This window comes from Oratosquilla oratoria, chromosome 19 (assembly GCF_046742065.1).
Source record: "Oratosquilla oratoria isolate Oo_2021 chromosome 19, ASM4674206v1, whole genome shotgun sequence".
Lineage (NCBI taxonomy): Eukaryota > Metazoa > Arthropoda > Malacostraca > Stomatopoda > Squillidae > Oratosquilla > Oratosquilla oratoria.
Window position 1 is genome coordinate 17,407,129 of NC_134795.1, and position 13,746 is coordinate 17,420,874.

General features: G+C 36.8%; 1 protein-coding gene across 3 annotated transcripts; it reads right to left on the reverse strand.

Annotated features, from left to right (window-relative positions):
- On the reverse strand, window positions 1-12,086 carry Dsp1 (Dorsal switch protein 1). 3 transcript variants are annotated; one of them, XM_076202671.1, is made up of 6 exons: window positions 11,946-12,075; window positions 9,949-10,116; window positions 6,000-6,163; window positions 5,743-5,897; window positions 1,518-1,692; window positions 1-1,277 (listed from the first exon to the last, which is right to left on the reverse strand). In XM_076202671.1, the coding sequence occupies exons 3-6, from the start codon at window positions 6,153-6,155 to the stop codon at window positions 1,134-1,136; spliced, it is 630 nt and encodes a 209-aa protein (XP_076058786.1). In that variant the 5' UTR covers window positions 6,156-6,163; window positions 9,949-10,116; window positions 11,946-12,075; the 3' UTR covers window positions 1-1,133. The 3 variants fall into 3 exon arrangements, with proteins under 3 accessions (XP_076058786.1, XP_076058787.1, XP_076058785.1); XM_076202672.1 differs by having other exon boundaries at window positions 9,949-10,073; window positions 11,946-12,037; XM_076202670.1 differs by lacking the exon at window positions 9,949-10,116 and having other exon boundaries at window positions 11,946-12,086.
- Between the last annotated feature and the right edge of the window lie 1,660 nt (window positions 12,087-13,746).

The window sequence follows — 13,746 nt, forward strand, 5'->3', positions numbered from 1 at the left end:
TCTTGGTTAAAAACATTTTATTGTACTCTTCATACAAAAATGACCCAGCTGGAAAGTGCTGCCATAGAAGAACATACAATAAACAGTTGGTTACAACTCTGGAACCATAAGTAAGGCTTTCATTGCTATGGTTACTCAACAAAGAATTGGAAAACAAACCTACCAACTCTAATATAAAGATTCAACATTCAGGTATCCGTAAAATAATTTATTTCAGTGCAAGGAGCTGTACAAGATAAACCAAGAATGTTCAGCTGTCAACTGCCAAACAACTTAAATCTTGCAGGAATTTCAACTCATTGCAACACACAGCATTGAGTTTCAAGTCCTCTTAAAGTCACAACAAATTCCTTAGAATTATGTATCGTACCATTCCATTCAAAATGTAAAATAAAAAGCTAATTCCTCAAATGATCAAATAAAATGCCACTGAACACAAATTATATCTTATCTCTTAATTCCTCACATACTACACTCAAAGGCTACAGAAATTAAAACTAAATAAAACGCTTCAGTGCTGTAGAGGTGATGACCTGAGACTAAGTACATAACAGTGTTGTCCTTATAATCTTGATAATTATACAAACAGAAAATCCATTACTTAGTCCCATTTGGCCAAGTGTTGATAATGGACAGTATTTTAAACAGTATAAGTTAGATGCATCATTTAGCATTCCTCAAATGAGCAATACTCCAATATAAGATATGTAGACTGCATGATGCCTATCTGGCATACAAGTGCTCTGGGCTAAACTCTTTGGTGTAAACCATCCCCTCTGCTGCCAAACCTCACAAAGAGAAGAATGACCAAGTCGTACACAACATGATATCTGGGTGAAATGTACAAAAATAGGCTCTCTTAAATTTTCACAAAGTCCTATCAAAATGAAAGTTCATACATACATTGCCTTCGTGTAACCAATTTATGGCGAAACGACACAATGGCATCCTGAGTGCTGCAAAAACTGTCTGCTAGGCAGCTTCAACTCCAAACTATTACTTCCTGTCTGTAGCACAAGTTTGCCATGATTTGCAACCTTTTCCTGTACAATTTCAACAGACACTGCAGAGATGTAGAAATCAGTGGTGGCTATACTTAAACATATTCTCGCCTATCCTAATAAAGCATTTTCTTACTCGTCTTCTTCCTCCTCTTCCTCTTCCTCCTCCTCTTCTTCACTTTCTTCCTCTTCCTCTTCTCCCACTTCTTCATTACCAGGTGTTCCCATTTTTGCCTTTTTGGCACCATAGTTACCTTGTTTATACAATTGCATTTCCTGGAAAGAAATGTAAGGTTTTTAAACATGGAAAAGAAAAGGTAAATAAATAAACCCACAACTGGTAAGCCCTATTTCCTCCCAAGGACCCTCACAAGATGAACAAATTTACTTAGTATTTACCAAATAAAGTAATCAGGGAATAATTTCTTTCACAAAACTTGAAAACATAAAGTATATTGAAAAAAAAAAAAAAAAGCATATTACTCGTTCAGATTACAGTAAACATGAGAACCATACCCTTTTATATCTCAGCTTGTCCTTTTCTGCCATAGCTTCATATTTGCTCTTTAGGTCTTCAGAGGTATTGTTCCACTTGTGTCCCAATTCTTTCGCTACTTCCCCAACTCCCATGTCTGGGTTGGCCTCTCTTACCTTACCACGTTCATCACTACAAAACCAGAAGAATGCAGACCTGCAAAAAAGAAGGTAAGGCATTACTAGCTATACATAAATATTAAATCTAACTGGAGCTGATGGCAAACTCATGTGGAGGGGTGATTGAGTGAATTTTGTTGGTTTATGATTTAGATTCTCATTATGGGGTATTGACTGCAGTCAGTATTTATGGGGGTTTAGGGGCATCTTTATGAACCCAAGCCAAATGGTATCTGTCTAAATCGGAGGCAGTTCTATTTATAGAAGAATACTGACCTGCTCCCTCCCTCTCTCTTGAATGTTGTCCCTTGTACATCACATCTCATTACCCAATTACTAAGGCCGGCCACACACGTGCAGTTTAAACTGACAGTTACAACTGTTCAGTTATAACTCTGTTAAAACTGCATGTGTGTGGGTATCTCACTGATACTAAGATACACACACAAGTGCAGTTTCAACTGACAGTTACAACTGTCAGTTTAAACTGCACGTGTGTGGCCGGCCTAAGGTTCTCACAGGAGTTTCCTCCCAGACTCTTATGCCTCAACTTTTCGTGGGAGAAAGGTACTGAGTGCAGGATCCTTAGTCCAATCACTCCATCCCATTTAGTCACCTTTTATACTATGCATGGAACTTATGTGTAAAGATGTGGAACAAGAGCAAAAAGGAGCAGACTGGTAGTGTGTCTGTAAGACGTTGGAGTAGGTATTGTGTGAAACTAAACTGAGAGGGAAATGCGAGTTTGAGCTTGTCCCTTCAGGCCACATAAATTTATCATCTGTTCACAACTACCCTCCACACCTTTCTTGCCCTTCCCCTTCCCTGTACAAGACATTCTCCTCATACCCACGACCCTCTTCACCCTATCAACCCATCCTATCCTCAGTCTTCCCCTCAACCTCCATCCACCTCTACCTTCCCCATTCTTTTTGCTAGTCAGTGTTCACACATTCTTTCCAAATATCCATAACATCTGTCTTCTTTAACCACTTCAGTACGACTCAAATTCTTGTGCCCACCATCAGCTGCCAAACATATGATTCATCACACTACTTACATTATAAAATATAGTCACTGCTGTATTACTTGTTCTAATAAACACAGTAAATGTGATCAAACCAGTTCACAGAATCCGGGTGTAACTCATGTACAACTGCAGAAAAATATATAATCAAGGTCCTGACGCTGGTATCCCCGTGTACCTAGTTGTAGCTCATGACACCTATGTGTGTATCATTGTACTGAAGTAGTTAATCAATGGTATCTGCCATCTTTCTTTTCACCACCAACTCTGCCTCACCTTATCTTTCACACTATCCATCCCTGTAACCCCCACCACACAACCTAGAAATATCGAGCGGGAGGAGAAAGTCCCCCCCCTCCCTATGAAAGAGATAGAAGTATCAAGGAATGAGATAATGAATCACTTGAGTAATCTTGATGTCAGAAAATCGCATGGACCAGATGAAATGACAAACTGGATTTGGAGAGAATGCAGGAATGAACTAACAGACAAAATACATAGTCTAATACACAGTTTATTGAAAAAAGGAAAAGTTCCAGAAGATTGGAAAAGAGCAAATATAGTACCAATATATAGAGGGAAACAAGGAAGACCCTACTAACTATAGACCAGTCTCTCTTACAAGTATGATACCTAAAATTTGTGAAAGAATGATCAAAATTAGATGGGTAAGGCATTTGGAAAAAATGTACTAAATCCAATTTGGATTTAGGCAAAGATGACTATGTGTCACAAACTGTATGTGTTTCTATTCAAGGCTAATAGATGTAATACAAGAAAGAGATGGATGGGCTGATTGTGTATTTCTAGACCTGAAAAAAGCTTTTGATAAGGTGCCACATAAGAAGTTGCTAAAGAAATTAGAAACTGCAGGAGGAATACAGGGCAAACTGCTGAAGTGGATGGAAGACTTCTTGCATGAAAGAAAAATGGAAGTGGTGATAAGACACAAACACTAATTGGGATGAAGTGATAAGTGGAGTTCCACAAGGAACAGTTCTGGCCCCAATAATGTTTGCTATATATATTAATATGGATAAAGGAATTGAAAGTTATATGAGCTTTTTTGCAGATGATGCAAAATTGTTGAAAAAAGTGAACACAAGAAGATTGTGAGTTGCTACAGAGTCTCAATAAAAGTATGGGAATCGAGTAGGAAAAGGGAGATGGAATTCAATATTAAAAAGTGTAGTATAATGGAATTTGGAAGCAAAAAAAGAATAGTGGGATCATATAAATTGGGAGAAGAAATTAAAAAAGTAGAAAATGAGGACCTGGGAGTCAGTATGAATAATATGTCCCCTGAGAAACACAAAATTGTTGGAGAAACTTATAATTTAATAAGAACAATCAAAGTGGCATTTACATACCTGGACAAAGAAATGGTGAAGAAAATACTAGTCACTTTGATAAGAGCAAGATTGGAGTATGCAGCAATGCCGTGGTCACCAAGTACAAAAAAATGTATAACAAAACTTGAAAGAATACAAAGAGCAATTACGAAATTGGCACCAACGCTCTCAGAACTATCATATGAAGAGAGACAAGCAAAACTTAAGCTACAGACATTAGAGCAAAGAAGAGAGACTTTATAACTATTTATAGAATCACGAAAAGCATAGAAACTATAGACAGAGAGGATCTAATAATCTGGGATAGTAGAAATACAAGAGGACACAGAAAATCAAGAAAGACAGTTATAGAGTAATAGTAATAGATGTTTGGAACAAGGTAGATGAGAAAGTGGTGTGTGCAAAAACAATACACAAAATTAAAAAGTCTAGATAAAACGAGATATGAAGACGGGACACCACGAGCATAGCTTCCCTTCCTGTAAAATACAACTGGGTAAATACACATATTTTTTCTAAGTTATTCAAGCAACCATGCTGTGGATGTATGGTGTCTTGCTGCATTACCTTTGACCCAGGGCAGTGGACAGGATACAGGGATGACCTCTCATCCATGAGGAACTAAGATGAGGGGGAGGTTGGTGGATAGGACTGAAATGAGTGGGAGTGGGTCCTTGCCATTGGACTTGGCTACCTCCCTTATATGGTGGAAAAGACCTTGGTATAAAGATAGTTTATCATCCCTTCATATTCATCCTCCTCCATTATTTTTTTTTCATGCATATGGTAGCCACTGACATCACACACATTTGCCTGAAACATCTTGCTTTCCTTACGTACCACTCTCGCATAAGCTTCACACCCATCATAGAAGCTCTTCATTGCCTCAGAATTTCTTCCTTCCATTCTTAGCAGTCTCATAGTCTTGCTACCTACTCATAACTCTTCTACAGATCCACAACACCAAGGTATATTTTTCATTCTCATATTCCTTTACCAAAACTACTATTATGTTCATCTCATTAATCTCGGTATAATAATTCTGCCTTATATTATTGCAAGGTTCATGTTTCTACAGTTCTTATACTTGTGCCTGTAACTTTTACCCATATAAACTGGCATTATAAGTTCATTTGTCCAATCCTTTGATATATCTTCCTCTCACTTTATCTCTCCCCAGCACAAACATTTCAACATCCTTCTTTCCACTTAGATTTAGCATTCTTCAAAGTATTCCTTCCATCTTTACATAACCTTGGCTTCACTTGTTAATTGTCTTACAGTCTTTGTAATCCAACTATCCATCATATATGACTTTTTCACTTAATTCATTTGCTTCCAGTTTCTCTAGTATCCAAAATCATTAGAATCATTCTACCCCAACCTCTCATTGCTTTTGAGCTTGCACTGTACCACCCATCTTATTTCATTCCTACATTACTGACACTCCATTCTACTCTCCCATTAGCAATCTGTGTAAAATTACATCAATCCAACCATCTGGGACTCCACCTTCCTCCCTATACTCTTCACAAGTACTCTGCATCCCACAAAGCATATAGCATTATTTTGTAAATTTTTTGCAATTACATCTTGGAGAAGCTCTCAGAGTGGGGCCTCTGAGCTGGATAATGAGTTAAACTCTTGATTCCCCTAAGACTTATAACTATTATAAGCAAATTTTATACAAAAAGTCTATGACACCTACAGAGCTCTCTTTGGAGCACCTGGGTCCTTGCGTTGGCGGCGTTTACGTGGTCGAGCGTGTCTTGGTCCCCTATATGTCTGCATTTCTGTGTCATAACGATCCTTATCTTTAACAGCCATTTCGTAAAACCTTTGCTTCTCTTTATCTGACATCGTCTGTGGGAACAATCAGGATAATATGTAAAAAAAAAAGTAAACACAATAATGTAACTCAGTTCAATGGCAACTTTAAAAAATTTAACAATATAATACTCTTACCTTCCATCTTTCAGCACATTTGCGAGAAAACTCTGAAAACACAACATTTTCATCTGGGTGCTTCTTTTTGTGTTCTTCTCGACAAGTCTGCACAAAAAAGGCATATGCAGACATACGGCCTCGCGGCTTAGTATCAGCTAATTTGGCGCGAGGCATGTTGGTATCTGAAAATAACCATGAAAAGCAAAATCCATTTTTAATTACTGTCTTAATTTCACCAAAATATTTTATCTTGTTAAAATAATAGATATGAATGGTCAGCAGATACTATCAGTATGAAGTATCTGTCAAGATATATAAAAATATGAATTAAAAACAACTAGAAATGAGCAATAATTTATTTCCTTCAACTGAAAAAGAAAAGAAAAAAGAAAAACAACGAATGGGATATATTTTGTTGCTATCAATCAATCAATCCACTGTCCTAGGTCTATTGCAGGAACTCACAGCTCTCAAGTAACTGGCAACAGTCACTGAACTGGCCCACAAATTATCCTCGAGATATTGTGCTGTCTAGGTAAGGCTAAAGTAGTGTAAAATAAGATATTCATTGTCTTCTATGTAGATCTAGGGCAATCTGCTGTTGTAGCCAGAACTATTCTATGTATTGTTTTAAAGCTAAATGGGGGTATGAACACATCCATGCCAACGTAGTTAATGCTTGACACAAGAGGATTTTTATTTGTAAGGATATCTGAGATACTTTGATGGTCAGCCTAGGAGTACAGTACTTTGTTTTGTGATCTATCATGCCCCCCCACCCCCACCCCAGTATGGAAGTGTTCCAAGGTGCAGGAGCCAGATTAGTGTACATGTTTCAGATGTACAGTAAACCCTCTCTAAATCGTGAATGGTTTATTTAATATTTGTCCAACATATCCGATGACCCAGACTTACCAGGGGTGTAAGAACATATACCACTGGTCACATAACAGACCAAAGTAGCTAAGTCTTGGGTGTTATTCTATTTTTTTTTTCTTGTCTGTAATTTTAGTGAATTTGGGTGTGTTACATCTTGAATATAACACACCCAAATTCACTAAAACTCACAGAACAAGAAAAAGGATGTTAGAATAACTAAACAACTCAAAACTAATAAAAAAAGAAGAAAATGAAAAACACAAATACAGCCTGTGGGAAAACAAAGTTATACTACTATAGTAACAAAATTAAAACCTAAAAAATCAAACCAACCTCAACACATGAAGTAGTTGGAATAACCGAAGGAGAAATGCCATCACCTAAATGGCAGTGCAATAACATGAACCAACACATTGCTACATGCCAGACCCCCTGATATCCATTCCTCTGAATCCTCTCTCCCACAAAAGGACAGAGTTCACCTGGCCAGACTGCGATGTGGCCATCACCCAGCCCTTCTAAGCTACCAGAAGAGACTGGATGACCACTTTGTGAACAAATGCCCAGGATGTAACACTTCACCCCATACTATTCAACACGTTATGGAAGACCGCATTGTACACAATCACACACGCAAACAACACAATATACACTCCATAAAGGATTTGTGGGAAAACCCCATTTCAACCGTGGTATTCTTTGGGGAGACGGGACTGCTCAGACAGACAATCTAGGGAACAACACTTTTCTGAAGCAAATACCAAACCCACAACCCCAGAAAACAGGTAAATCATATATTAAAATTAAAATTAGATCGAGATGCCATCCCCCTACATGAACAGATATAGAAGGACAAAGAAATGGAAAAACTCTATCCACAAGGCCCAGATAACATCTCTATCATGTCTGAAACACATTGGACCAAATGCTTTAAACGACACTTTGAACCACTCCTAGCACAACCACATTCAGGTCCCCATCCAACAATGAAGAAATACCAACACAGAACAGGCCCAGCCACAGAAACAAACTGCACCAGATCCAGATGCAATCATCCCACAGCAGACAGCAAATGCTTATACTGCCCCACACTTATCATACAATATGTCTTCCATGAATCACTTATGGACCAATTTGATGGTTGCTTATGGCTACCTGGGAGCCATGGGTCTCCTGCGAGATAAAACCTGGAACAATGAACTGATTGGTTGTTGCAATTTAAACTGGGCTTCCAGTAGTTGAAAAAATCTAGTTCTATCCCCTAAAGCAGTATGTTTTTGGCTACAGCTTTTAGATGGAAGTTTAACACATAGTCTGGGCCTTCAGTTTCTTTATTGTATTTTCTACATCTTTGTTGAAAAAGAAAAGCAGTATGTTTTTGGCTACAGCTTTTAGATGGAAGTTTAACACATAGTCTGGGCCTTCAGTTTCTTTATTGTATTTTCTACATCTTTGTTGAAAAAGAAAAGCTGTCAAACTACATGACTCATATTATTGGTCTTCTGAAAATAAACAAAATATTGGTTAATACTATATAATCCCATTCTAAAAACATAAAAACTGCCAATGAAATTTGTATGGATAGGATTGATGCAGAATAGAGTCTGTCAATCATGACCCAGTTCTTGCAAGTTCTCTCACCAACTAAAGATAATTACATGCATGGTCTCTACAAATACTAGAATTGATTTTGAGCATATAAATTTGAATAATATTTAATGGCCAAATTAGAGTATGACTTGACCCTTATGGGCCACAAAAAAATGGGGGGAAATGACACATCCAGATAAGTAATGATAAATTAGTTCCAGAAGTGAACTGCAGCAGTTATAGATCATTCAGTAATTTTTTTATATTTCTAAACTTTGACAAATAATGGTATGGAAAAGTAACACTTGTGATCCAATGGTAAATATATTCACTACTTGTTTTTTTTTATTACAAATCTTATGAATTTAATTTTATTGCCTTGTAGACAACATGATAAATGAGAATGAATAAAAAGATGTCATGTGAAGACGGTCACAGTGAAATGAAGAGACAGAATTGACAGAACCCCGGTACTGAGGATAATTTCAGCACGGTAATGTGCCTACTATATTACAATGGTGTACTGTACACAGGATTCCTTTGTACTAATTAAACAAATGGAAAATTAGCATACATACATAAAATTAGCACTTCAGGAAATAAAGTAATAATCTTAGTCTTTATTCTTCCAATCTTTGTGCTACTTCTATACAAAGCTTACTATGCTGTAGATGCATAGCTGAATGTAGTTCTCAAGAACCATGTGTATAAAATAATTTTATTTTTATCAAATAACTTTTGACACAAGATATTATATGAAATAATTATTCTATATGAGATATTACGATCCAATAACAGTACACCAATGCATCTTGAGCTTGATTCAATTGTCTACAATTCTAAACTCCGAATGTCTACTCCATTATGGTAAAATCTGATTTCTTGTTCACCTACACTGTAATCCCAGTTTCATTCAACACGATACACCTGAAAATTCTTGTATCCACACCGTTACAATGATGCACCAAATAGGATCAGGTAACAGCGAGTACAAACTATAACAATGACTTGAAGCATGACTGTAAGAAAACACTTTGTAAGTTTGTAACAAAACTGATGTCATTCAAAATGATACAAAATGACTTTTGTACAAAAGAAATGCTGCACCGGTCTCCCGGTGATAAAATTGTTTGACAAATTGAAATCAACCATAATTGTTTTAATATTATCTACAATATCATCTTTTCATTGTACTGTCCATTTAATACTCGAATTAATTTTGTCTGTGCCATTAATATTAGCCAGTTGCATAAAAGCAGTTACATCCATCCATTTGCAATTCACATTACTGTACAAATATTGGCCAAACAAAATTTTTATGTAGTATACATTTAAAAATCATGATCAATTTACAATCTAAATGGCACACTTCATCTTATACCAAGCCATCATGGTGGACAAGCCAAGTTCAGCGTGTACAGGTGTGAAACCACTATGGGATTTGGATACACTAGACACATTTGTAAAGCTCAAGAAACAGATTTGTAATACAACTTACTCTCTGGGCTCTGAGTAATGGAGGATTTATGGTGAAAAGTTTGGGAAAGATGGGCATTCAATATCTTGGCTTGTGGGTGTTAACATGGCGGCATCAGGCGAGGACCAATAACCACATACTGCGACCTGATTGGATATGCGGTTTAAAGCTTCAGGAATCAGCTGAAAACTGCCGAATGTGCGCATAAATTAAACTGGAGAGGAGCTGGTGGAGTGTTAGTTAAAAGCACTGTTCTGACTCAGTTTGCACCTCAATAATATTCCTTATAAATGCTTAAAATTCATCAAAGTTAAAAATAGTCAATGAAACCCATCAAAGGTGACTAAATATTAGTCACTAAATCACACTACACTTTTCAGAACTTACTGTTTACACCTATTTTCCAGGCAAACAGAAGTTGCTACATATAACATGCCTCAGTAATATACAACCATAAATTAAGCCCGGTTATTTTTCAGCTCATAAATGGAATACATAGACCTTTATACAATCAGCATTCTACTTTTTATTACCTTACAAATCTTATGAATTTTATCTTATGGCCTTGTAGATAAGCACACAGCAAATACAGTGTGGTACATCAGTATTCCATAAAACCTAACATGTGGCATAATCCTATGTCATTCAAAGAAAAAAAATGTAACATATGTCAAAATATGCAATCACCCAAAACTGCATACACCTCTACTACTCCATACAGAAGATATTACATAAGTTTTATTTCAGTCAAAACACTAAATTTCTTGAAACATTTCCACATAACCACCATCAAATTGGTGTTATGTTGCATCTCATCATTCCATGGTCAAGTTATATATATATATGTATATATATATACATACATATACATATATATATATATATACATATATATATATACATATATATATATATACATATATATATACATATATATATACATATATATGTATATATATATATATATATATATATATATATATACACACACAATGCTGATCGCCCATTGATGGAAAATTCAGACGTGCGATTTCTTTACACCGCAATTCATCAATTTATTATATATGTTACTATTTACTACTATCAATACGAATAAATGCGCCTAATTACCATTTTCTCTACTCAAAATAATCTATCACCCAAATTATCTATTATCGATTGTACATTAGCATTGTGTCGTGGTCCTCCAGCCTCCCCATCGAGATTAACTTTAGCACTAACATTTCCCTCCCACGCCTGTCACCTTTCCTTAAGGTTTTAGCGACGAGCTAAACATTCGATATCGACGTGGGAATTACAGTCCGGAGTCTTTTCTAACCCCACAATAAATAATGAGGATACATTTCTTATCATCATCAATTAGCTGCCTCACTAGTCCCTATCATAATATAGATAGATACTGAAAACGAACAATTCAACTAAACAAATTGAAAGATCCGCTCAATTTTGACAACTTCACTCATAACACATCATTCGAATTGTGTGCGACTCTTAAAACATCGTAAGTGTATTTTCATTCGACTACAAATGATAAAGCAACCATGCACAGGTTACCTATATTATCATATCATATTCATAAAGTGTTTATATCATGCATTATTTTCTATCAACCAAGCCTTCATTTTAAATAAAAAATTCGCGTATCTCCGATCATTCGAACGAGTCGACCCGCCTCGCGCCACTGATCGCCTCCCACCGTCACCGTATCGCAATTTCTTCTAAACTGACCACGCAATATAAGTACTAACATACATTGCATACGAAGAACACCGTACTTAGCAACTTAATTTAAGATTCCTTGCACAATAGTCAACAGTCACTGTAAAGCTTTTTCTTCTTTCCTATGGCTGCCATCTCTTATGCCTGTACGATTTGGCTGAGGGGACTACCGAAGTCGTTTTTCATTGGATTTTCTCGGCATTCCTGGTAGACTAAGTTTACACTATCAGTCACGAGGTAGACGAGTCAAAACAGTTTACATATTTCATATTTGTTAAGTGCATACTACTTGGACTTACCTTTATTTTAGGGAAGTTATGTACACTGTTCTGCACCCTGAAGCAAGGCAAGAGAGCGGCGTTGTTCCATAGAGAAAGCATAGGAAGGCAAGCGACAGCGGGGATTGGCTAGTTTTGTTTTTCCCGCTCTCTTCGACCAATCAGATACGTCCTTCAATCAACAGCTGCTCATCAGGCCAGCCTATCAGAGAATACTCTTCTTAAGCCAATGAAAAGCATACAGAGAAAGACTCTTTATATATTTTTAGATTAATCAGAATAGTGATGTAGGATAACCTGACACTATTGTAATATTAGAATAACTGTTTACAAAATATCTTGAACCTAACGGGGTATTAAACGTAATGAGAAGGTTATATTTACCATGAGGAGGAGCTAAAGTCATGACGTCATATAAAAATAGCCAATCATATAAGCTGTATTATAAGGCAAAGGCTACAGTGTCTTTGCAAGCAACTAGTTTTAAACATATTGATTGTGATATCTTCTTGGACCGTTACTTAATTTTGAAAGAGTTAAAATACAACCAATATTGGTAAACAGCCAAATTAATGAAACTGTCCTGCCAGTAATTCCTATAAAACACAATTATTATTTGGCAGTGCAGCACAATGGATCCCTAGTTCCTTTCGTCGAGATGAACCAAAGTTATGAGCTTGTTCACATCGCTGAAGATGATGTTGCATCTCAAGTAAAAGTCAGAGATCTGTATTTGTATTAAAGTAACCAGCAGTGCATGCTATTATCTGAGAACTCCGAATTCTCACAGGCCAGGAAAAATTATGTCCTTTTTCATACATGGCATGATAAACTTCATTGCAGGTGTAACTAAGTACCTGCGACTGGTTCGGGCCTCAGAATAGGCGGTGAATTCTATATGGAATTTGATACCGTAATGCATTGTTTATAAGTTTTCAATGTTATAAAAAATAATTATATATACATGTATGATTTATTACTATAGTACATTACCAGACGTTGAAATACAAAATTTGGCATAAGTGAGATTTTTTCTTTCGAAAAGAAGTCGATACGAAGCGTGATCGTGCAGTTTCTAATTCGTATTTTACGCGGTTTTCCTTTTGTCGATTTTCGTGTCGTTGTGCGCGTTGTCTTCGCTCATGAATTTGCGTTCACTTTTCTAAGTTCATTTTCCTTTCCGTGTATCACGAAGAAAAAGATACATATTGTTTCTAAACACACACACACGCAGTTGGTAGAGTTCCCGGCTGCTACTACGGCGGTCCGGGTTCGAATCCCGCACAGGGCTGAAATAATTTCAGTAACGCTGCGCTGCGGGTTGTTACTCCAACCCTCGTTGGCAGGGAGTTGAGGGCGTGTGTGCGTGTAAGGTCACAGCATTACCCATATATCGGTCATATATGAGCTCTGAACTCTCTTCCGGGAGGGAAATAGCTGTCGATCGCGAGTCCAACACGTGATCCAAGACGTACCTCGACCTAAAAAAAGAAAAAATTGTCAAAGTACCTCACAATCGTCTTAAGTGTAAATTGGTGCATATTGGAGGCCTAAAATGCAAGCTACACAAACGAATGAAAGATGGTTTGAAAGGGAGACGCACGAGGAGAGCAGTGACCAGTGGAGTTCCACAAGGTTCAGTGCTAGCACTAATAATCAATGTTTCTTATCTACGTCAATGGCATTATGGAATGTACAACAGCCTATGCCAGCATGTTTGTAGTTAATGCAAAAATCACGAGAAGAGAGTGTAAAACGAGGAGGACTGTAGGGTATTGCAAAATTATAAATAGCTCAAAAGATAATCTTCAAACTATTCATT

Excerpts from the sequence above, each read along its gene's own strand:
- Dsp1 (XM_076202670.1), bottom strand. The coding sequence starts at position 6,155 with ATGCCTCGCGCCAAATTAGCTGATACTAAGCCGCGAGGCCGTATGTCT. Across the intron at positions 5,898-5,999 it reads AATGTGCTGAAAGATGGAAG|ACGATGTCAGATAAAGAGAA; the intron begins GTAAGAGTATTA and ends TTGTTCCCACAG. Across the intron at positions 1,278-1,517 it reads ACAAGCTGAGATATAAAAGG|GAAATGCAATTGTATAAACA; the intron begins GTATGGTTCTCA and ends ATTTCTTTCCAG.